This window comes from Rana temporaria, chromosome 9, assembly GCF_905171775.1.
Source record: "Rana temporaria chromosome 9, aRanTem1.1, whole genome shotgun sequence".
Classification (NCBI taxonomy): domain Eukaryota; kingdom Metazoa; phylum Chordata; class Amphibia; order Anura; family Ranidae; genus Rana; species Rana temporaria.
Genome location: NC_053497.1, coordinates 58,079,363 through 58,102,598, shown reverse-complemented (window position 1 = coordinate 58,102,598; position 23,236 = coordinate 58,079,363). Strand labels below are relative to the sequence as shown.

General features: G+C 42.3%; 1 protein-coding gene across 1 annotated transcript in view; it reads right to left on the bottom strand.

Moving 5' to 3' along the window:
• Window positions 1-336: 336 nt before the first annotated feature.
• The window catches only part of CLPTM1 (CLPTM1 regulator of GABA type A receptor forward trafficking), a 45,525-nt gene continuing 22,625 nt past the window's right edge, over window positions 337-23,236 (bottom strand). The window contains exons 5-14 of the mRNA XM_040323568.1: window positions 22,205-22,322; window positions 19,764-19,849; window positions 19,548-19,668; window positions 16,835-17,079; window positions 13,112-13,205; window positions 12,824-13,014; window positions 10,802-10,897; window positions 6,575-6,710; window positions 2,170-2,337; window positions 337-912 (exon numbers count right to left, since the gene is read on the bottom strand). Coding sequence (XP_040179502.1) covers window positions 725-912; window positions 2,170-2,337; window positions 6,575-6,710; window positions 10,802-10,897; window positions 12,824-13,014; window positions 13,112-13,205; window positions 16,835-17,079; window positions 19,548-19,668; window positions 19,764-19,849; window positions 22,205-22,322 — 1,443 coding nt within the window. The 3' untranslated portion in view covers window positions 337-724. The remainder of the gene's footprint in view (window positions 913-2,169; window positions 2,338-6,574; window positions 6,711-10,801; window positions 10,898-12,823; window positions 13,015-13,111; window positions 13,206-16,834; window positions 17,080-19,547; window positions 19,669-19,763; window positions 19,850-22,204; window positions 22,323-23,236) is intronic.

Sequence of the window (23,236 nt, the reverse complement as noted above, 5' to 3'; positions counted from 1 at the left end):
AAAAATGAGATTATATATATATATATATATATATATATATATATATATATATATATATATATATATATCCAGATGAGACTCAAAAAAAAAAATGATATTAATCTCGCAATGAGTGATGGACATTGATTTTTCACAAAGGCAACAGGTGTGTTTTAAGTGCCTAATAACTCATATTTGAGAAAGTGTGCAGTCAATTTATAGGGATGTTCAGGACCCTGGCTGTGTGTGTGTAACTCGTTACCCCAAGACATGGGATGTAAACAGCAAAGGGTGGGATCCCTTGGTGCAACGCAAGCAAGCTTGCAAGCTCCCAAGTGCCGCACAAAACAAAAAAAATTAAAATTAAAGAGCGGCCTTATTTATTAAACTCAATTTACGCATTGATCCCGTGGAGAAGTCATGACTGAGAGGGCAGGAAAAGAGACACGTCACAACGAAATTATATAAGAGGAGACAGCAGTGCAAGAGGGAGTTTGGCCAGAGAGAGGAAAAGGAAACAAGAGAAGAGGGAAACAGGCAGAGAGAGGATGACTGAAAGTAAGAGGGCGGGCAGAGAAAGACAAACTTCACCAGTCCCATATACATGACGGGGAAACAACGTCTCAACAAAGAGGGTTGGGGACAGGAGGGGTTTATATATAAAACAGCAGCCGATTTACCCCCCGCAGAGGGGGATGAACAGTTCATGTAAGGATGGGGGGGGGGGGGGGGGGGGAGAAATAAATCAGTCTTTCTTTTTGTCTTCTGCTGGTTTGGGTTGAGATGTGTCTTCAGGGGAGGGGGGAAGGATTGCTGGCCCATCCTGGGCTTGTAGAGGAGCAGGTGTCTCGCCACTGGTCCCAAACTCATTCATTCGTGTGGGATCCACTCTATAAATCCAGCGTTGGTACAAATAGATGAAGAAAACCACATCTGCAGTGAAAAGAATTAAAACGAATATTAAAAGCAAAAAAAAATTAGGGATTTGCATATGCAGGGGAATCCCTTAGCTCGTTGGGACCCCAAACACAGAGGAACCCACTTCCCATAGCCACACTATATACAATGGCAGCACCCTCGTCATCCTGTTCACAGTTCTCAGTACACTGAAATTGCACCATAGTGATTGATCTATGTATAAGATCACAGCGCAATACCATATGTGCCCAGCAGGTGACAGCGTGAGAGTAAATCCCCCCACCTCTCCCTATGTCACAAGAACCAAATGTCTCCATTGGAAGATTCCTCCTCCTCCCCCCCCCCCCCCCATTAACAAAAATGTAGGATTTTTTTATGCTTTTTTTTTCCCATTTTGTACTGGTAATGGTTAACAGGACAAATAGAAAGTGTGAATCTTATTAAAAAACACGATAAAAACCGGTAGGTGTTCCAATCCCTCTTCAATCCATCCAAAAAGAAAAAAAGGTTTTGCTTTTTACAAATACTATGAAGGGGTTGTAAAGGTTCATGTTTTTTTCACCTCAATGCATTCTATGCATTAGGGTGAAAAAAACATCCGAGGATTAGCGGGCCCCCCAGCCCCCCATTTACTTACCTGACCCCCTCAAAAGTCCTGCCCCGTGAACGCGCTGGCTTCTCGGCCGGGCTTCTTGGCGCATTCATTGGTTAATTGATAGCTGTGCAGCCATTGGCTCCCGCTGCTGTCAATCAAATCAATGGTGGGGCCGAGTGATACAGTCAGCGGCTATAGCCGCTGGCTGCAACACGGGAGCGTGCCCGCAAGACAGCCCCCTTGGGAAAGGGCTTCCCATGATGGGGGTTAGCTGATGCGGGGAGGAGTCGAGACAGCCGCCGAGGGGCCCCAGAAGACCGGGATCGGGGCCACTCTGTGCAAAACGAGCTGCACGGTGGAAGTATGACATGTTTGTTATTTAAAAAAACCTTTAGTGTCCCGTTAAACGTGCCCACAGGGAATATATATATATATATATATATATATACACACACACACACACATTATATATATATATATATATATATATATATATATATAAAATAAATAAATAAATAAAAGAAAAAGGCAAAAAAAATAAAAAGTTGAATTGGGCTTTAGTTGTGACGGAATAAAAACTAAAAGCTCAATATTGATTTCCAAAAGTACTATAAATATAGAACAAGAGATTCAATTTTTTTTGTGCAAGCCTGTAAATATTTCAAAAGGAACCTTACCATCTCTCAGACACCCAATCCTGTACATCATAGGCATCTTGATGACAAAAGCGAAGAGATCATCGATGAAGGTGTTCAGAGCTTTGTAGGTTAGCATCCTCCATGGGAGGTGGGCTACTGACTTCATCTTGTAGTTAATAAACAACTGTGGAGTCATTGTGATAAACCCTGTAATACAGATAATATTAAGTTATTCAACCGCCTCTGAGTAGGGAATTTTTTTTATCTTTAAGACTAATGCCTAGTATAGCCTAGTACACACAATCATTTTTTGTTCATCCCAGCAGGCTAAACAAAGAAGAAACTAAAGAGCTGAGGAAAAATCTGATGTTAGTATAGAGATCTTCCTGCTGAGCTATTGTGTTCTGACAGGGGGATCCGCCCCCCGCCCCCCCAGAACACAACGGTCAGCGCTCTCAGCTATTGGCTGAGCGCACTGATCAGATGCCAAATCGGTATACCTTTTTCAGTCACGCCCCTTTAACAAAAGTCGGACGTTTGGCTGAATTGTCAGACCGGCTGCCATACACACAGGCAGAATGTTGACCAGTTTCTATTGAACTGCCGATATTCAGCATGTGTGTACGGGGCTTTAGCAAGTTGAACAAATAGCTTTTTATATATATATATATATATATATATATATATATATATATATATATATGTGAACACGGGACATAACGAGTTGCATGTTTCACACATTATACCATATATTAGATTATTATTGCAGAATTACACTTTTGCATCAGGGTAACATGCAAATTTTGTACATTACCGGGTTGTGGTGCCATAAACATACTGTAGCTGTTGACTTAGAAATCAGGTAGAACGTACCAACCAGTGCCTGGAGACCACCGCTATCTTCTTGCAACTGGTTCTACTTACCAATATGTCACCCTGTTGCTGCCATCTTAGATATAGAGTCAGCTGAGCCTTCCTGAGGAACCAAAGCTGGTTCTCCACAGCACATATGCAAGCTTGATCTGCCTCCTGGGGCATGCGACATGTCCCAGGATGTTGTGAGAGGGGAGGATTACAGAAGTGGGAGGGGGGTACCAAAAAACTTGGTTGGGGTGTATGTAAAAGCAGGGTATAGTGGAGCCATCACCTACTATTACTGATTGTTGGATCTATACAAGCCCCCAGGCTACTTGATCGACCAGACACCCAGGAAAGGTCCCGCAGAGGATACCAGACCATCACTATATTTCCATGTTGTTACCTTACAGCTGTGAGGCAAGAGGCTACCCCTTCTAGAGGTGTCACTGCGTGGCAAGAAGAGAGATACCCACCACATCGGTGTTGCTTGCACGATCAAGATTGGAACAATCACGTTTTCGCTACTATTGTATTTAGAGATCATCACTATTGCACGTTATGTATCCATCGAGCACTTTGTGATTTTATAGTCTTGCTTACTTTACTTATTTGTACTGGACGTGTATTTCACTATTGCACTTTATGGAGTTATATGGAGTGGACTTTGGAGTTGTGACTGCCATCTTGTGTTCATTTAGAGTACTTCACTGTTCCACTTTAGAAGTCACATTCAGTTTACACCAAGAGTTGAATTTCTATTGTATGTTTGAACTTTTATAATTGTATGTATATTGTGCAGTTTATTTGTAACAGTGCAGCACCATTCATTAGCACTGAATAAGACCCCTTTCACACTGAGGCGCTTTTCAGGCGTTTTAGTCTTAAAAATAGCCTCTGTAAAGCGCCTCTTATGCCTCCCGAATGTGAAACCCTGAGTGCTTTCACAATGGGGCGGTGAGTTTGAGGGACAGAAGAAAAAGTTCTGTAAGCAGCATCTTTGGGGCGGTTTGCTCCCAAAACGCCCTGCCCATTAAAATGAATGGGCAGAACTGCCAAAAAACCTGCAAAGAGATTTGGCAGCGCTGTAACATGGGCACTTATTACCCTTTCATCACCCGCTAGTGGGGGGGGGGGGGGGGGGGGGGGGGGTTAAAACTAGTGGCGCTTTACCGCTAATGCACCCCTGCCTCAGTGTGAAAGTAGCCTAAATGATATTACGGTTTAAAGAAAACAACCTCCTGTTGGTTACATTATGACCATTCTAGGGCCGAAACTACTAATCGATTATGAAATTAATCGATTACAATTTTCATAAATCGGCCAGTAACATAATGGGTTTAAAAAAACTAAAATTAGCTCTTTATAGTACAAAAAAGCAAATCGCTACTGTAAATATTACTTTCATTGTCCCACAGTAAAAAATAAAAAAAAGAACCCCTTACAGTAGCGATTATTTACCCTTTTTGTACTTATTTTTTTTTTTTACACCATTATGTTACTAAACACCTCAGGCCTGGGTTCACAATGTGTTTTTGTGGCAATTTGTGTTTTGTAATCTGCAAATTGGCCCAAAAAAATATGTATAAAAAGGTTTTTTTTTTGGCTATTATCCGATTAATCGAAACAATAAATCGGCCAACTAATCGATTATGAAAATAATCGTTAGTTGCAGCCCTAGACCATTCCATTTAACCCTTTGCTGATCCAAACTCTGTACAATTAAAAGTGTAAACTCACCACATAAACTAAACACAAAGGCTATGGTGACACCTGTGCCGGTTTGGAACGCACGCAAAAATTGCATACCTTTCCATCACACACAGAAATGCGCTGCACTATGGAGTTTATTTCCCTGCTTATTTCCCATCTGTGATCACAAGGGGAGCGATCTTATGATGATATAAGGGCTGGTTCACGAATAGTCTATTGCAGTCTACCAAGGATGCATCCTGTCACAATTTGTTTTTTGTATGGAAGCTTCTCATCTGGAGATGGATTTCATGCTCTTTTGATCCCTGTAATTCAGGATCAATACGTAACTTTTTAAATCAGAAACTCTTTATGATCTTTTTTGAATATTGATAGCAATTAAATTTATCTTTACACTTTCAATTCATTTACTGCTCGATATGCCCTATTGCTTTTTTATTTTTACACAATATTTTGCTTCTGTGGTTTACATATTTCTTTAAACTTTCAAGTTGTTTTTTCACAGATTAATGCAATTTAGGATTGATTTGTTCAGACAGTGCACCAATTTTTGGTATTGGCCCAGTGTCTGGGTTACATAAATTGCAACAGTCCAGCATACATTTATTTCGAGCCAAGAGCAAGAATTTCGCTCAATATCACAACCATTCAGTTCAGAACTGAACTGTGCTGAATTGCAGAGCAGCAAGTCTGTGAAAGACAGTGCCAGAGACAGGCGAGTAACACAAGGAGAGCTGCAGGTTTTTTTTTTTTTTCACTAGTGTAGGGCAAATGATTTTTTTGTTTTGCTCTTTAGGCTGTAGCTGGGATTTAAGTGGGTTGCCAGCCTAATGAACGTAATAAAATAGAAATATGGCCATAGACTAGATCACAATTCTGTTTAACCACTTGAGACCAGCGCTATTGACAAAAGACGTCAACAGCGCGGCTCTCAGGTGCCAACTGGACGTCTTTGGGATGTCATTTGAAAGCATTACCCGCGTGCGCCACTGGGGGGCGCGCAGCGGGTAAACACTGTCCCGGCGCATAGCTGGGGACCCGATGCGTGTACCTGGCGGCCGCAATGTCCGCTGGGTACACGCGATCGTCGGTAAGACAGCAGGGACGTGGAGCTCTGTGTGTAAAACACAGAGCTCCACGTGCTGTCAGAGGAGAGGAGACCGATCTGTGTCTGTACATAGAGACACAGCATCGGTCACCTCCCCCAGTCACCCCCCTCCCCCCACACAGTTAGAACACACCTAGGATACACATTTAACCCCTTCCTCACCCCCTAGTGTTAACCCCTTCACTGCCAGTCACATTTATACAGTAATTAGTGCATTTTTATAGCACTGATCGCTGTATAAATGTGAATGGCGCCAAATTTGTGTCAAAAGTGTCCGATACGACTGTCGCAATATTGCACTCCCAATAAAAATCGCAGATCGCCACCATTACTAGTATAAAAAAATAAAAATCATAATTCTGTCCCCTATTTTGTAGGTGCTATAACTTTTGCGCTTATTGCGATTTTTTTTTTTTACAAAAATACGTCAAAAAATGCGTATCGGCCTTAACGGAGAAAAAAATTATTTAAAAAAAAAAAAAAAAAAATTGGGATATTTATTATAGCAACAAGTAAAAAAATATATATATTTTTTTTAAATTGTCGCTCTTTTTTTGTTTATAGCGCAAAAAATAAAAACCGCAGGAGGTGATCAAATACCACCAAAATAAAGCTCTATTTGTGGGGAAAAAAGGACGTCAATTTTGTTTGGGACCCACGTCGCACGACCGCGCAAATGTCAGTTAAAGCGACGCAGTGCCGTAAGCTGAAATTTCGCCTGGGAACGAAGGGGGTTTATGTGCCCAGTAAGCAAGTGGTTAATCTTACCAAATGTGAGGAGGAAGCCATACAGCATACCGAGTACCCAGGAATACCATCCCTTGTGCTCTATGTACAGCAGACTGTATACTGCATAGCATCCCAGCAGTGGGTAGAGGATCCAGGACAGGTACCGGAATGCCATCTGGAAACACAACAAATAACGCGATTACATTTGGGGTAAAAAAGTGCATCATGTTCTAAGCTCAGAGACTGCTGATCACTAGGCATAGACTATGAACCGTATTGATATGTTTACCTTATTTTGTCTCAGTTATTCACAATACCAGTTTACCTCTGTAGCCAACAAGACAGTCATCCACAGTGCAGTTCATGGCTTTTACTCCCTTCATAGGCAACAATGCCCCCAAGTCAAAGAAAATTCCAGTGGGGCTTAAAAAACATTAAAACAATATATTTACAGTGGGGAAATTATTTGATCCGCTGCAGATTTTGTAAGTTTGCCCACTTGAAGGGTGTATAATTTTTATCATAGGTGTATTTTAAATGATAGAGACAAAATATCAACCAAAAATCCAGAATAAAACATGATACAAATGTTATACATTGAGTTGCAGTTCAGCGAGTAAAATAAGTATTTGATCTCCAAGTAAAACATGACTTGGTGGAGAAACCCTTATTGGCAAGACATTTCTTGTAGTTGGTTACCAGGTTTGCACACATTTCAGGAGGGATTTTTGTCTACTCTTCTTTACAGATCTTCGCTAAATCCTTAAATCACTTCCCGCCCGCAGTCATGTGACAACCTTGACTGAGTGGGTATATCTAAATGATACCTGTAGCTACTAAAAGGCATCATTCAGATATCAGCTTTTTTAGCCGGCGATTTCCTACACCATAAGAACGATCATAGTGGCTGTTCCGCTGCCTGATCATTCTTACGGGAGGCGAGAGGGGACATCCGCCCTCCTGTGCTTCTACCGACTCACCGATACGATCCCCAGATGTTTACCATAGAGATTTTTGGCAGACCAGATGGTGACTGGAGGAGGCCAGGGCGCTATGTTATGACATCACGCACGGTCTCTGCATTCAGACAGACAATCGTCACTGCCTCGGCTAGGAAGCCGCGATTTATTTTTATTTTATTGCAGGCTTCCCAGCCTAGGTGGTGTGATGTGGGGTCTTATTGACCCAATATCTCATTGTAAAGAGTACCAGTCATGCCACATTTCTATCACAAGGGATGTTTACATTCATTGTAATAGGAATAAAAGTGATCAAAATTACCAAAAAAATAAAATGTAAAGCGCATTGTCCCCGTGTGCTCGTACGCAGAAGCGAACGCATACGCAAGTCGCGGCCACATATGAAAACTGTTAAAACCACACATGTGAGGTATCGTCGTGAACATTAGAGCAAGAGCAATAATTTTAGACTTCCTCCAACTCAAAACAGGTAACCAAAAAAAAAAAAAAAATTAGTAATACTGTAAGACTTCTTGGCAACTCGAAGTTTCAGCTCCCTCTATACAGTTTCTATAAGATTAGGGTCTGGAGACTGTCTAGGCCACTCCATGACCCTAATGTGCTTCTTCTTGAGCCACTTAATGGTATGCTTTGGGTCATTGTTATGATCAAAGACCCAACCAATGACCTACCCTTCAGTGTTCTGGCTGAGGGTAGAAGGTTCTCATCCAAGATTTTATAATACATGGCCCCATCCATTGGCCCTTCAATGCGGCAAAGTCGGTCTGTACCTTTAGCAGAGAAAAAGCCCCAAAACATGAGGTTTCCATTTCCGTGCTTTACTGTAGAAATGGTCTTCTTAGGGTCATAGTCAGAACAAGAACAAGATTGTGAGAAAGTGCTGTGGTCAGATTAGCCCAAAATTGAGCTCTTTGCCATTAACTCAACTCGCCGTGTCCATGTTTGGAGGAAGAAAAATTCTGACTATGACCCCAAGTACACCATCCCTACAGTCAAGCACAGGGTGGAAACATTATGCTTTGTGGATGTTTCTCTGCTAAAAGGTACAGGCCAACTTTTCTGCATTGAGAGGCCAATGAACGGGGCCATGTGTTGTAAAATCATGGATGAGAACTTTCTTCCCTCAGCCAAAACACAGAAAATGGGTCTTCCAGCATGACAATGACCCAAAACATACCACCAAGGCAGAAAAGGCGTGGCTCAATAAGAAGCACATTAAGGTCCTGGAGTGGCCTAGTAAAACGTCTCTAGACCCTAATCCTAAAGAAAATGTACAGAGGGAGATGAAACTTTGAGTTGTGGACCAAAATCCCTCCTGAGATGTGTACAAACCTGGTCACCAACTACAAGAAACATTTTAACCTCTGTGATTGCCAACAAGGGTTTCTCCACCAAGTACAAGTCATGTTTTATAACATTTGTATCATGTGTTTTTTTTCCCAGGATTTTTGGGTGAAATTCGGTCTCATTTAAAATACACCTATGATAAAAATGATAGACCCTTAATTTCTTTGCAAGTGGGCAAACTTACAAAATCTACAGGGGATCAAATAATTTTCCCCACTGTAGATCTAAATAAAATGTAAGAGCATGGGAAGTAGTTTCAATTTATTGTACGAAACAAAAATGCAGTTAGGCTTTAAGCAGAAAAAAGGGAATGGAAAGATGCAGATAAAACTATGCTGGGAAAACCCATGCCACAAAAGGATAAGAAGATATCATAGGAATAATACTGCAAGCTGTCTATATAGGCATTTGTTCTGGAAAGTGTCAAACATCAGATCTTTCATTGTACTAAATGGAATCTGTCCTCCGTGCTCTGTGACAAAACAACCCTGCCGCCTTTGGGTGGTCCTATTCCGGGACACCTCTTTTAATGTCCAGTCTCCACTTTGCTTTGATGGGAATAGTTTGTGGCACAAGTTCCACACACCCATGCAGTTAGGTTCAGTCTATTTGCTACTCCCTACCCAATGAGAAAGTCCTACCGGCCAGCAATGCATTCTCAATGGACAGGGGTCATGCATGTGGACATGGCTTATACCCAAATTCAAGAAAATTAGGCTTACATATAATAAAAAGTGTATGTAATCCAAGATGGCACAGAGGAGAATTTGATAGATATGAAAGGAAATTACATGTATGCTCTAAAGCAACATATTTAGTTTTATATAGTAGAAGTGACGGATACGTTCAATTAAAGTGGAGGTTCACCCTAAAAAAAAAATAAGCCAAAAAGGCGATGTCGGGCAGCCAACATCATGGGCACCTTGGACAGGCAAGTGTGCTTATTAAAAGTCAGCAGCTACAGTGTTTCTAGCTGCTGACTTTTTTTTTTTCTCCCCAGCTGGACCTGGGAAAAGGGCCTCATGTACACTGCTGCAGGTAAACGGACGTTTAGGAGCAGTTGGGCATTTGTTTTTAACTGCTCCTGAACTCTCCTCTATGTTATCTTATCAGTACGTGTACACAGGGTCGTTTATAGATGTTCCTAGGTAAAAAAATAAATAAAAAAAAAGTGTTCAGAAGCTGTGTTTAGAGGCATTTCAAGTGCCAAACACAGCAACTCGCGTTTAGCAGCGTTACGTTTACAGACATTTTTAATTCTAATCAGAAAAAAAAAAATATATAAAATTTTTTCAAATGCTTCTAGACGCAAACACAGCTAAACTTACGTTTTTAGATGCCGGTTTCTAGCGGTCAAGTTAAATCATTCAGGAGAAGTTGAACAATGTTCCGTGTACATGAAGCCTTAAAGTGGTTGTAAACCCTTTTTGACTACTTCTACCTATAGGTAAGCCTAAAATAAGGCTTACCTATAGGTAGTGGAAATATCTCCTAAACATGTGCCGTTTAGGAGATATTTCACTTGTTAACGTCACGCGGCTCCGGCGAATCACAGAGCCGGAGTCCGCAGCCCGGAAGGAAGAGGGGACAAAAGATGGACGCTGCCTACACAGGGGAAATCGCTGGATTCTTTGGCAGGTAAGTGGCACATAATGAGCTAGTATGCTATGCATACTAGCCCATTATGCTTTTCATTTGCAGGCTTTGCAGCGGGCAAAAGAGGAAGTAAAACCCATCAGGGTTTACTTCCTATTTAAAAGGGATGCTCTTCCCAACTGTAATTTAATCAAATTCACTATGACGTGTTTGTTTAAAGTATAAAACACTTGTGGGTGGTTGGCCGTTTTGTTGTTGTGCTTCCTACAATTAAAACGACTACCAGAAAAAACGGTTATCCCAAAGCTCTTTAAAAAGAAAAAAAAAAAAAAAACACACTTACATCATCATATATTTTTGTGGAGGATTGTATATATGTGGACTTGTCCTTTATTATCAACCGGGGGAAGATTCCAAACACCTTCTGTTCTCTGTCCAGCTGCGAGAAACAAAGAGAGGTACATGTTCAAACTAAAGAATACAAAATCAAATATATTTCATAATTAAAGCTTTAATTTGTAACAAAGTTCTTCCAGGCTTCATTTCCTTTTACACAAAATGTCAGATGTTAAGTACACTACCAGCAGCTTGCATCTTTAAATTCAATACAACATAGGTCACCTCATTATTATATTATACAGGATTTATGTAGCGCCATCAGTTTGCACAGAGCTTTGCAACGTGACTAATGTTCCTGATGATTAAGCCCAAGGGGCGGAGCAAAACATGTTGGAGGCGTGGCCTGGCTGAAGTTGCCATTCATCTCACATCATGCACATGGGTTTGCTTCATGATTTGCAGCTTATGGATCTTTTCATTTGACATTGCTGCAGCTTGGAGGAGCTCCCTGCCTGCACTCACACTTTACCTCTCTACCTGAACTCAACCTACATTTTGTCTTTTTTGTTCAGTCATTGAAGCTATACACAGGCGTTGTCCTGCAAAGTGTTGTAGCCAAACTCCCAGAAATGTTAAAGCAGAACTTCACTCTCTAAGTGCCGGTTCACACTACAGCGACTCAGGATCCGACTTGTCTCGCCCAAAGTCGCCTGACATGAGACATTCCACTGAAGTGAATGGAGCCGTCTTAATGTACACTACTGAAAGTGGAGTTTCCATCCCAATTTTTTTTTTTTTTTATTATTGTGCTCATTAGACCAAGTAAAAAAAAAAAAAAAAATATTATATTTATTTATTTATATATATATATATATATATATATATATATATATATATATATATATATATATATATATATATATATATATATATATATATATATATATATATATATATATATATATATATATATATATATATATATATATATATTTTTACTCATCTGGAAATGCCTGTTGCTATGCGGTCCCACGAAATCTGCCTTTGAAAGCACCTAGGATTCTGACATCATCTCCCTCTAATGCTTCTGGGAAATGTGTGTCATCATTTCCCATGATGAAGTGCGCTGTCCAATTATCACTCCCCATCCAAGACTTCCAGGAAGTGCTTGTAGGCTTCATAATGCCCACAAGCAAAATGACAACAATGTAGACATAGTTTTATAAACTATCTTTTTTGAATATCTATGCGGATCGGTGGCGGATTGTAAAATAGTAAGTGACCGGATTTATATTATAAAAACGCAGGATGAAAGGACATACATTTAAAAAATGCTAATTGTGGTTGGAACTCCGCTTGAAGTCACTCTGACTTCTGAAAAGGTTCCTGTACTACTTTAAGGCAACTTGTACCCATTGATTTCAATGGAAGTCGCCTCCAAAGTCGGATTCACTGTCTTAACTTAAGCATCTTTACAGGAAGAGAAAATAGTTCTCAGGCAAACCCCTCCCTCCCACAGTTTTGATAGCCAGTTTTACAGTATGGGCTGGTCAACTTGTCCACGACCGGTTCAGAGATAAACCCAGTCTACATGTGGGTTATGCTGTGCTCTCCTTACTGCTGTCAGTGGAATGCTCTTCCATATAGCAAATTACACAGATTACCATGTCCTCTATCTCCTTCAATGACCGCTAATCTCCTGGCATCTACTCTCTGTCATTTCTTCTTTGCTAAATGTATGGCTCCAAGCTGCTCTCCCCTTGTCCTGGCTGAGAGTGTGGGGATGGGGGGGGGGGGGGGCACTCAGCAGCCAGGTGCATCGTCCATGAAGAGACACACCTGGGGGCACAACTAAATCAGCACCCCCTCTAGATCCGGCCATGGTGTCAGTGACAGTTTTTGTAGCTGCTGACTTGACACAAAAATGGCTGGAGCTCCTCTTGAAGTAGTTGATGAAGAATGCAGAAACTCATAACAAAGACCCACATTATCCTGGACATTTACTTTAGCTATGATTAGCCCTTACCTTGACATCCATGACTTTGGTAATCTTCCAAAAATCAATAAGCAGACCAATGCCAACGCTGACCTGTACCACAAAGTTGGTTTCATTGTCCAAGATATAAAGCAGAACAACTAGAGACTGAAAGACCCCAAAGATGACAGATCGAACGGACAGACCCTCCAAAGACTGCCGACTGTTCCAAAACTGGATATCTATAAGATGATAAACAGGATGTGATGACATAAAACTAAAATTGCTAACCTGCATTACATTACAAAAAAAGGTAAAAAAATAAATAAAAAAACGTACCATTCTTAAACGCCAAAAACTCAAAGATGCTGTGTACAATGGAAACCGTTATAGTGAGCGCGAGGAGGTAAGGGTTTGTCTCCAGAAGAGCCACCTTGAAAGATGAACAAAAAAAAAAAAAATTATTGCCTATACTGTTTAAAATCCAGTAATGCACGGTCTTGTCTTATGCTCTGCAGTCACTTCCGGCTTTTGCTGGAAAGCGGAGATCTTTTTTTTTTTTTAAATCTCATGCTTTCCAGGGTAACAGAGAGCTCTGGGGCATTATATACCCCAAATGTCTCCATAGAGAGGACCTGTCATGCCTCATTTCTATCACAAGGGATAGAGGGAAACGCACACGTAGGTCATGCCCGCATATGTAAGTGGTGTTCACACCACACGTGAGGTATCGCCATGAACTTTATACCAAGAGCAATAATTCTAGCGCTAGACCTCCTCTAAATTTTTTACAGGTTACCAGTTTGGAGTTAAAGTGTTGCCTATGGAGATTTTTAGGTACCGTGGTTTGGCGCCATTTCACGAGGAAGTTTAAAGCATGACATGTTGATAGGTACATATTTACTCAGCGTAATATCTTTTATATTTCACCAAAAAATTGGGTTATATAGTGTTTTTTGCATTAAAATGAAAGTGTATTTTCTACAAAAAAAAAAAAAATACGGTTGAAAGATCACTGCATAAATCTTATATATAATGTTTGGGGGTTCCGATTCGTGAAAGGAGCAGCGGCAGGACAACATGGTGTCACCTGTGGGGGGGGGGGTATGCAAGTTAAACGTACAAGGATTCATATCTCCCTGATTTTCTCTCCTTTCTTCCTCATCAGCAGTCTGTGAACCTTAGCACTGTAAAGCTTTTGTCAACCTCCCCATCTAAATAGCTGGATAGAATCTTGGCTGGTTCAGCAGGGACCGGCCAAGATTCAATCCATCTATACGCAAACTGGTTGACTTCAGTACAACCAGCCGGTCAGGTTTTTGACTTTCAATTGCTGATGGCGGCTATAGCCGCCAGCAGTGATCGTTTTACTTTGCCGGCAGGGAAGGCTCTCCACCAGCAGAGCACAATGGCACTGCAGGAGGGATTTCCCCATCAACATTGACTGTGTTGATGGGGAAATCTGTCAATTTTCCTTTCTGCAACCTGTGGCTGCATGAAAGAAAATTGTATAATGTATGGCCTGCCTAATTTCACCAAGACAATCAAGGCTGGAAATGTACATATTTTAATTGAAGAAAGTGACAGTTTTTGAGACCAAGGAGAGAGGGAGAGAATCCAATAAGGAAGCGACTGCTCTGGACTTCAACAAAATGGTGGCTTCATGATGGTAGTTACACTTGCATGTGGCTCACTGCTTTGGAATCCTCTGTGCCAACTGCCTTCAGTTAACACATGGTAAGGCCTACAGGTATGAATCTGCAAGCACATTTGCCAAAATCCTTTACTATGTACAGTTCACCTACAGTGGGGAAATTTGATCCTGCAAGTTTGCTCACTTACAAAGAAATGAAAGGTCTACCATTTTTATCATAGGTGTATTTTAAATGATAAAGATAGAATATCAACCGAAAAATCCAGAAAAAAATGCATGATACAAATGTTATAAATTGAGTTGCAGTTCAGTGAGTAAAATAAGTATTTGATCCCCAAGCAAAACATGACTTCGTACTTGGTGGAGAAACCATTGTTGGCAAGTGCAGCGGTAAGAGGTTTCTTGTAGTTGGTTACCAGGTTTGCACACATCTCAGGAGGGATTTTGGCCCACTCCTTTTTACAGATCTTCTCTAAATCCCTGAGGTTTCTTTACTGTCGCTTGGCAACTCGAAGTTTCAGCTCCCCCAATAGAATTTTCTATAGGATTAAAAGTGATGTAAACCCTCTCCTATACCCAGCGAAGTGCACAGCCTCAGATGATACACAGGGATGAAACAAATCTCCCTACATAAGTTTTACATGTATATCTGCGGTCTTCAAATTTTTACGTTCTTTAGAAAATACACATTGTGTTACAAATATTTTTTCCCCTGTTTCAGCAGTGGGAGGGAAGTGTGGGCTTGCACTATGCGAGAGCTAATTGGAGGAAAGGCACGCCCCTTCCACATAGGCAGATGAACGAAGAAACTTTCAGAGCTGCAGTTTGAATAGACAAGCTCTCTGCTTATCTCTAAGCATCCTCTCTGATGCAAATGTTCTGCTGCTTTTATCTCCTGTGTCAGGGAGTTCTCAGAAGTTATTATGCTGATAACAGAGGAACGGAGCAGCAGAAAGACACATGACTTGGAGCTTTGGAGAGAGAGACAAGTAAACACTACAGATATATGTGCCAAGGTCAGATTTCACGAATGGGGCTGACAACCACTTTAAGGTCTGGAGATTGGCTAGGCCACTCCATGACATTAAAATGTGCTTCTTGAGACACTCCTTTGTTGCCTTGGCAGTATGTTATGGGTCATTGCCATCTTGGAAAACCCATCCACAGCCCATCTTCAGGTTCTTCATGTGTTCTGGCCGAGGGAAGAAGATTCTCATGCAAGATTTTACATTACATGGCCCGTACATTGGCCCCTTAATGTGGCAAAGTTGACCTGTACCTTTGCAGAGAAACAACCCCAAAGCATGATGTTTACACTTCTGTGCTTGACTGTAGAGATGGTGTTCTTAGGGTCATAGTCAGCATTTTTCTAAACGCGAAGAGTTGCGCTAATGCCAAAGAGCTCAATTTTGATCTCATCTGACCACAGCACTTACTCCCAATCCTCCTCTGAATCCTTTAGATGTTCATTGGCAAACTTCAGACGGGCCTGTACATGTGCCTTCTTGGGGAGGGGGACTTTCCATGTTTGGAGGAAGAAAAAAAGCTGACTATGGCCTTAAGAATACTATACCTACAGTCAAGCACTGAGGTGGAAACATTATGCTTTGGGGTTGTTTGTCTGCTAAAGGTACAGGCCGACATTGCCGCATTGAGGAGCCAATAGATGGGACCATGTATTGTGAAATCTTGGATGAGAACCTTCTTCCCTCAGCCAGAACACTGAAGATGGGTTGTGGATGGGTCTTCCAGCATGACAATGACCCAAAACATACCACCAAGGCAACCACGGAGTGGCTCAAGAAGAAGCACATTATGGTCATTGAGTGGCCTAGCCAGTCTCCAAACCTTACTCCCATAGAAAATGTATATAGGGAGCTGAAACTGAGTTGCCAAGTGACAGCCCGGAAACCTTAAGGATTTAGAGAAGATCTGTAAAGAAGAGTGGACCAAAATCCCTCGAGATGTGTGCAAACCTGGTAACCAACAACAAGAAATGTCTTACCCAACAACAGGGGTTTCACCCAACAAGTAGTAAGTCATGTTTTTTGGGGATCTAATACTTATTTTACTCACTGAACCTCAATTTATAACATTTGTATTATGTAGGTTTTTGGTTGACATTCTGACTCCATCATTTAAAATACACCTATGATAAAAATTATAGACTCTTAATTGCTTTGTAGGCGTGCAAACTTACAAAATCTGCAGGGGATCAACTCATTTCTCCACTGTATAAAGGACAGGTATCTCAACATTACTAGAGTTTCACCATAACCAAAATGCCTAAATCCTCTTTTACAAAAGGTGGCAAGAGACCATGTGAATGATCATTCTTCTAGACCCAACTGTACCCTGAAGAAGTTATATTTTATATCATTACCACCCGTCCTGACAACTGTACCCACCTTAATAGAGTCCTGTTCTTCATCAGACTGCTCATAAAGGTCTTCTCCCAGAAAGTTCCAGGGACTACGAGAGTTCTGAGATGCATAGAGCTGCCACCTCCACAAGGACAGGGGACAGAAGGAAATCCGTAATGGTAGTGATGTCACGCTGGAGTTTACTTGGCTGTAATCTTTCTGCAGATTCCAGTAATCGTTAAAGTATAAAATAGGGTAGTAGTCACCGCTGACGGCATCAAACTTCACATCTGAGGAGGAAAAGATAGATTTTTCAATGACACAATGGTAACTGAGCAAGATCCATCATGACCTGAATCTTCCAATCCACACCACAAAGATAAAAACTCTAACCCAATTTGTTGCTATGACAAAACCACTACTGTGATTATCCTAAAAAGTACGGCAACCAATGGTTCTTAGTCCGGCCATAGACGGTGCGATTCTTTCCTGCAACCACACGTTACAGAAAAAAAAAACATTTGCTTTTTTCTCATTTTTCTCAAAGGGTATATTTGGATATCGGATGAAAGGGAGAGGGTACACTGAGTTACATTGGAACAGTTACCATTTAGTAGGTGCCAGATACATATTTAACATTTTTTGGTACATTGTGGTTCCTTGGAGACATCTCCCCAAAGAAATAAAGCTTCATGTATACTGGCAGCTCCTAAACTGAAGTTTAGGAGCTTTTGGCTTTTTTTTGCCAAAGCTCCTAAACTCAACTCCATAAAAGCCTGCGTGTCAATGTACACATAGGCTTTTAGCAGAGTTTAGGAGCCGCCTTGTTTAGGCGAGGGTAAACCTTCTCCTGAACGTGGAAGAATTGCATTTAGGATAGGAATGTTTTGACCACTGGAAAATGCAAATTACAGCGTATTGCATTTTCCCATGGCTGCAGTCAGGGTAGGCTAGTGTACAAGTAGCCTTAGGCCCCATACTCACGAGCAAACATGTCTGCTGAAACTGGCCCGCAGGCCAGTTTCAGCAGACATGTTTGCTCGTGTGTGGGCGCGAGCGGGCCGAATTCCAGCAAACATTTGCCCGCCGGGCCTTTTCCCAGCGGGCAAATATTCCTGGACTTGTTTTAAAACAGCCCGCTGGAATTCAGCCCGCTCGGACATGTACGGTCGTCAGTACAGACCTACCGTACATGTCCAGGCGCCCGCCGTCCCTCGCATGCGTCGAATGACTTCGACGCATGCGTGGAAGCATTTTAAAGGCGGGCCGCCCACGTCGCCGCGTCATTGTCGCGGCGACACCGCGTCATCGACGCGGCGACACCGCGGACACGCCCCGCGTATTGTTTACGCGCGGACTTCTGTACGATGGTGTGTACAACCATCGTACAGAAGCCCTCTGGCAGACATGTATGGTGAAAACGGTCCGACGGACCGCTTTCACCATACATGTTTGTCCGTGTGTACCCGGCCTTAGGGTATTGACATACATATTCGAGGAGAGGCAACATGTAGGATTGGGGCAATGAACAGTTGGGTTAAAACTAGCAAGGTCATGTACACAGCCATACAACGTGCAGAGTCCGTGCAATCACTCTTCTGGGACCAGATGTCAATGCGTATCGTCATCACGTCCCACATGCCCCCTGTGTGACATCACATCCGGCGACGTTTTGCATGCCACGCTGGTCACGGTGGCATTTGGCCGCTTCCTGCTCCCATCCAGGATACACAGACCAACACAGCCTGCATGCGAGGCAGCCACAGCAATGGGACGATCAGAGAAGCCTTGGGACGGACATGTCTGTCCAAAACGCTTGTTTTTATCTACCATTTCATGAGTTGTCACTTGTCTTGATCTTTTATTTAAATCCCTGTTTTTAATGCTGCACTTAGTCTGGCGCCCCTTTGTTCCTACTACTATTCCTAAAAACACCTCAGATTAAAAAAAATATGTTTTTTATTGGGACAAGTAGATTATCATGAGGGACAAGTAGATTGGGTCCCTGATTTAGTCCCTATGATAAGTAGTAGTTTTTTTTCCACACCCCTGAGTGTTAAACAAAATTTACAGAAAATTAGCTAGGTTGCACCTTTAGACCCCTTTCACACTGAGGCGCTTGAACGCTAAAAATAGCGCCTGCAAAGCACCCTGAAAGAGGGGTTCCATTCACTCTAGTGTGAAAGCCTGAGGGCTTACACACTGGAGCGGTGCACTGGCAGGACGGTAAAAAAAGTTTTGCTAGCCGCATCTTTGAGGCGCTGTAGGAGCAATACACCGCTCCTACAGCGCCCCTGTCCAAATCAATGGGCAGACCCGCCGGACCGCCAGCAAAGTGCCACTACAGCAGCACTTTGCTGGCAGTTTTAATACTTTCTCGGCCGCTGGGGGGGGGGGGGGGAGAATTAAAAAACCGACCTGTTAGCGGCCCAATAGTGCCGCAAAACGACGGTAAAAGAATCGCTTACCCCTTTTTTGCCAGCTACAGGGGGTTAAAAGCGCCCCGTTAGCAGCCGAATACCTCCGCAAAAACACGGTAAGGCGCCACCAAAAATAGCTGCGCTTTACCGCCGACGCCGCCTCAGTGTGAAAGCACCCTTAATAAATTCAACAGCAAGTCTTGGTCAGAAACTATACTGAATAATCAAATCGTAGAAATGCTGCAGAGTAAGACCAACATTAAAATCTGGAAAAATACGTACTGCTGTTATTTTCATGGATACTGAAATGTACTGTCTCAAACCAGGCCCCTACTTACATTGGTCTAAAGGTGGCGGGACACTTCCTTGCACCCATGGAGTGTGATCATCAACAATGTTAATTGTTATATTTGGATGCCAGTGAGAGATTATTTCAATTGGTCCAAAATCTTCAGCCCTCTGAAAAAAAAGAAAAGGGAAGGATTGTTAGACATTACAAAAATGTAAAAGCACAGATAATGACAACTCAATCTGACTGAATCTGTGAATCACACCTTGATTATCTCTGGATCAACCTCCGTCTCCCCTGTCAGAAGATTTTTGGTCTTGAGGAACCGTTTGCGCTTGTACTTATTAATCACTACAAAAGAGTCAAGTGTTTAGAATGAAGCAATAAGGAAACCACAACAAAAAACAAGGTGGGTTACACAGGAAAGATAAGAAAGAGACATTAGGAGTGAAATAAAAAAAAGGGGGGGGGGGGGGTCAAGCAAGGAATAAAAAAAGTAAGGCTTCATGTACACAGCAATACAACGTGCAGAGTCTGTGCAATCACTCTTCTGGGCCCAGATGTCAATGGGTAACGGCCGCATCATCTAATTCATCTCAATGGCTGGCTGTACGTGATGCCAGTGGGTCCTAGCAGGGCAATTATACAGGCTCTGCCCTCTGCACAGCCCCTGTAAGACCATTAACATGAAGCCTAAAACAGAAGGTAAAAAGGGAAATGGGAAAATACACCCAAAAGAGAAGAATCAAAGAGCGTGAAGCCTCTTGCACATGGGACATTAAAAATTGGCAATGTTAATATGCAGATCTTGCTGGCAAAAGGCCAGCAAAAACATCCTCTAGCTGCTTGCATTTCAAGTTACGTGTATACGCTTGCATATTCATTACAATTAAGACAACTCAAAACTTAAAATGTTCTTTTCATGGCTCTTAGCCTAATGCTGCATTACAGATCTTAAAGTTCCCACCAACAATGTAGCAGTGTTCAGAGCCGTAAAATAACAGATGCTGCAAACCTTTTTTTTTACTCATGTGCAAGAGGCCTACATTTTTGTGAAAACCGTAGCAGCCAGGTCCGGCCACCGAACAAGCTCTCTCAGTATTGAACGCTACCACAAATATGTTAAAGTAATACTAAAGTCTTGTTTTGTTTTGTTTTTTTAAATAAAAAAAATCATGTCATACTTACCTGCTCTGTGCAGTGGTTTTGCACAGAGCAGCCTAGATCCTCTTCTTGGGTCCCTCTTCAGCACCTCTGGCCCCTCCCTCCTGCTGAGTGCCTCCACAGCAAGCAGCTTGCTATGGGGGCACCCGAGCAGAGCCACTTCTGTGTGTCCATTCAGACACAGAGCCGCAGCCTGCCCCCCCCCATTGACTCACTAACTGACAGCAGTGGGAGCCAATGGCGCTCCACTGCTGTCTCAGCCAATCAGGAGGGAAATTCCTGGCCAGCCGAGTCACTCATGCAACATCGCTGATCGAGGTGGGCTCAGGCAAGTATCAGGGGGGGGGGGCTGCTGCACACGGAAGGTTTTTTATCTTAAATGCATAAAATTACAACCACTTTAACTTCCCCATTGTGTGAACATGCATATTAGTGTCTATAGAAAAAAGAAAAGTCACCCTAAGACCCGGTTCACACTGGGGCGACACGACAGGCGGCTCAGCCGCCTGACGTGTCGCGCCACATGCAATGCTTTGGAACCGTTCTAATAGTCGCTCCGACTTAGAAAAAAGGTTCCTGTAGTATTTCGGGGGCGCCTCTGAAGTCGTCCTCAGGACGACTTGCAGAGTCGCCCCCGAAGTCGTGCCGCTGCTATGTGTGAACCGACTCTTGCAAGTCAATTCTTCCCCTGCCAGAGGAGCACAAGGGAAAAGCTACAGACACATGAACGCTTCACGTTTGGTTGGATCATTCAACCATCCTTATATCTGTAAGTACTTTAAAGCCGGAAACTCACAGACTAGAATGGCAAGTAGAAAACGCACATTAAAAAAAAAAACTTGCCAGAAGTTCCCTAAGTAGGTTGGAACTGTGAAGGAATTGGACAGCAAGTAAGCAAATCTGGTTTTCAGGCAGTCATTAGGACAGCGATCGCCACATAAACACGTGCTCTTTCCAATAACTAGCCCCCCCCCCCCTCAGTTAAAAACAGGAAGGGGTAACAAGGAGATGGCGGGCAGTTTAGGACACATTAGCAGCAAACCAATCCATTAATATGCGTTGCGTTAAGCCAACTTTTTAATTTAAAATGGGCCATCAACACACCATAATAGACCTAAAACCAGACATGCACCATTTGTGTTACTGTAGTGCCCAGCAACGCATAGTAGTGCGTTATCTTGCATTACAACGCAGGTATGTTACCTTAGTACATTGCAATGTTGCTCATTTGTTCATTTTCCTCTAAGGTGTGCATGGTGTGTTTCTATGCGTTGTGTTAACAAAGCTGCTGCATCGCATAGGTGTGAAAGGGCCCTAAGCATTTAGAATGGAGTTCAATAATAATTTTTTTATTCAATTTTCTGAGCTCTATCATTTAGAAGGCTTATCGGACACAGCCTGACTGTTTTCTAATAGCTTACCTACCGCTTCCGGGAAAGCATTTTGTATGCAGCTGAATAAATCTTTGGTAAATAAAGTGAGAGGAAATACAAAATAAATGCAAACTTAGAAGAAAAAGAATATGAGAATAAAACTTCTTACTGCGAGATGTATGGACAGTGGCCAGCCTCCGATATATGGCCTTCTGGCTGGGGTCTGGGTGGAAGCCACTCTTTGTCAGATATACGTGAATATAATAGGAGCCATTATTCTGTACTCCCTAAGACAGACCAAGAAGCAGAATCTCAGTTATTAAACATGCAGTGCTATATGAATTTTTATGTCACCATCTGCGCAACAAACTAAACTACCTCAGTAACAGCCTAATAATAATAATGCCAATGGCCAGTCTGTCCTACGGACCCTCTCGTTTCATTACTTTGGAGTCACTGACCCACAACAACAAGTACACAGATTAGGGCTTCTGATTGACCTCAGACTTTCTTGATCTGCATACTTGTTGCATGACTCAAATAAAATAAAGGCTGCAGGACATCATGATAGCCAGTCAACTAGCATTTTCAGCAGAATCAATGGCAGCATTTATAGCTCTTCTCATGGCATGTGTACCTTAGATATTTTGCCTTACAGTTGCTGTACTGTAAACCTCAGACATAAAATATGAACAAAACATATCCCTCTATAGCAAGGGTCTCAAACTGGTGGCCCTCCAGCTGTTGTAAAACTACAAGTCCCATCATGCCTCTGCCTGTGGGAGTCATGCTGGTAACTGTCATTCTTGCAATGCCTCATTGGACTTGTAGTTTTGCAACAGCTGGAGGGCCGCCAGTTTGAGATGCCTGCTCTATAGCGTGTACTTTCTGTTTGGGTGTCATTTCTGTTTTACCCTTTGTTCCTCTGCTATCAGAATGAATAACTTCTGACAAGTTTTTCTGACACCAAGAAAAAAAAAAAAACAAGGACAGGGGAGGGACCTCCAGTTGATTGACAGCTTCAGCTCTGTTCCTGTGTGAAGGGGGTGTGTCTCCTTCCTCCAAACAACTGTCAGAGCTTTGCTCACTGAGCTCTACTGAGTAACTTCAGCTCTCCACTCTCCCCTTTTTTTTTTTAACTCAGAAAAACGTATACATTCTGCAATTTATGTAGGAGGATTTGGTTAATCTCTGTGCATCA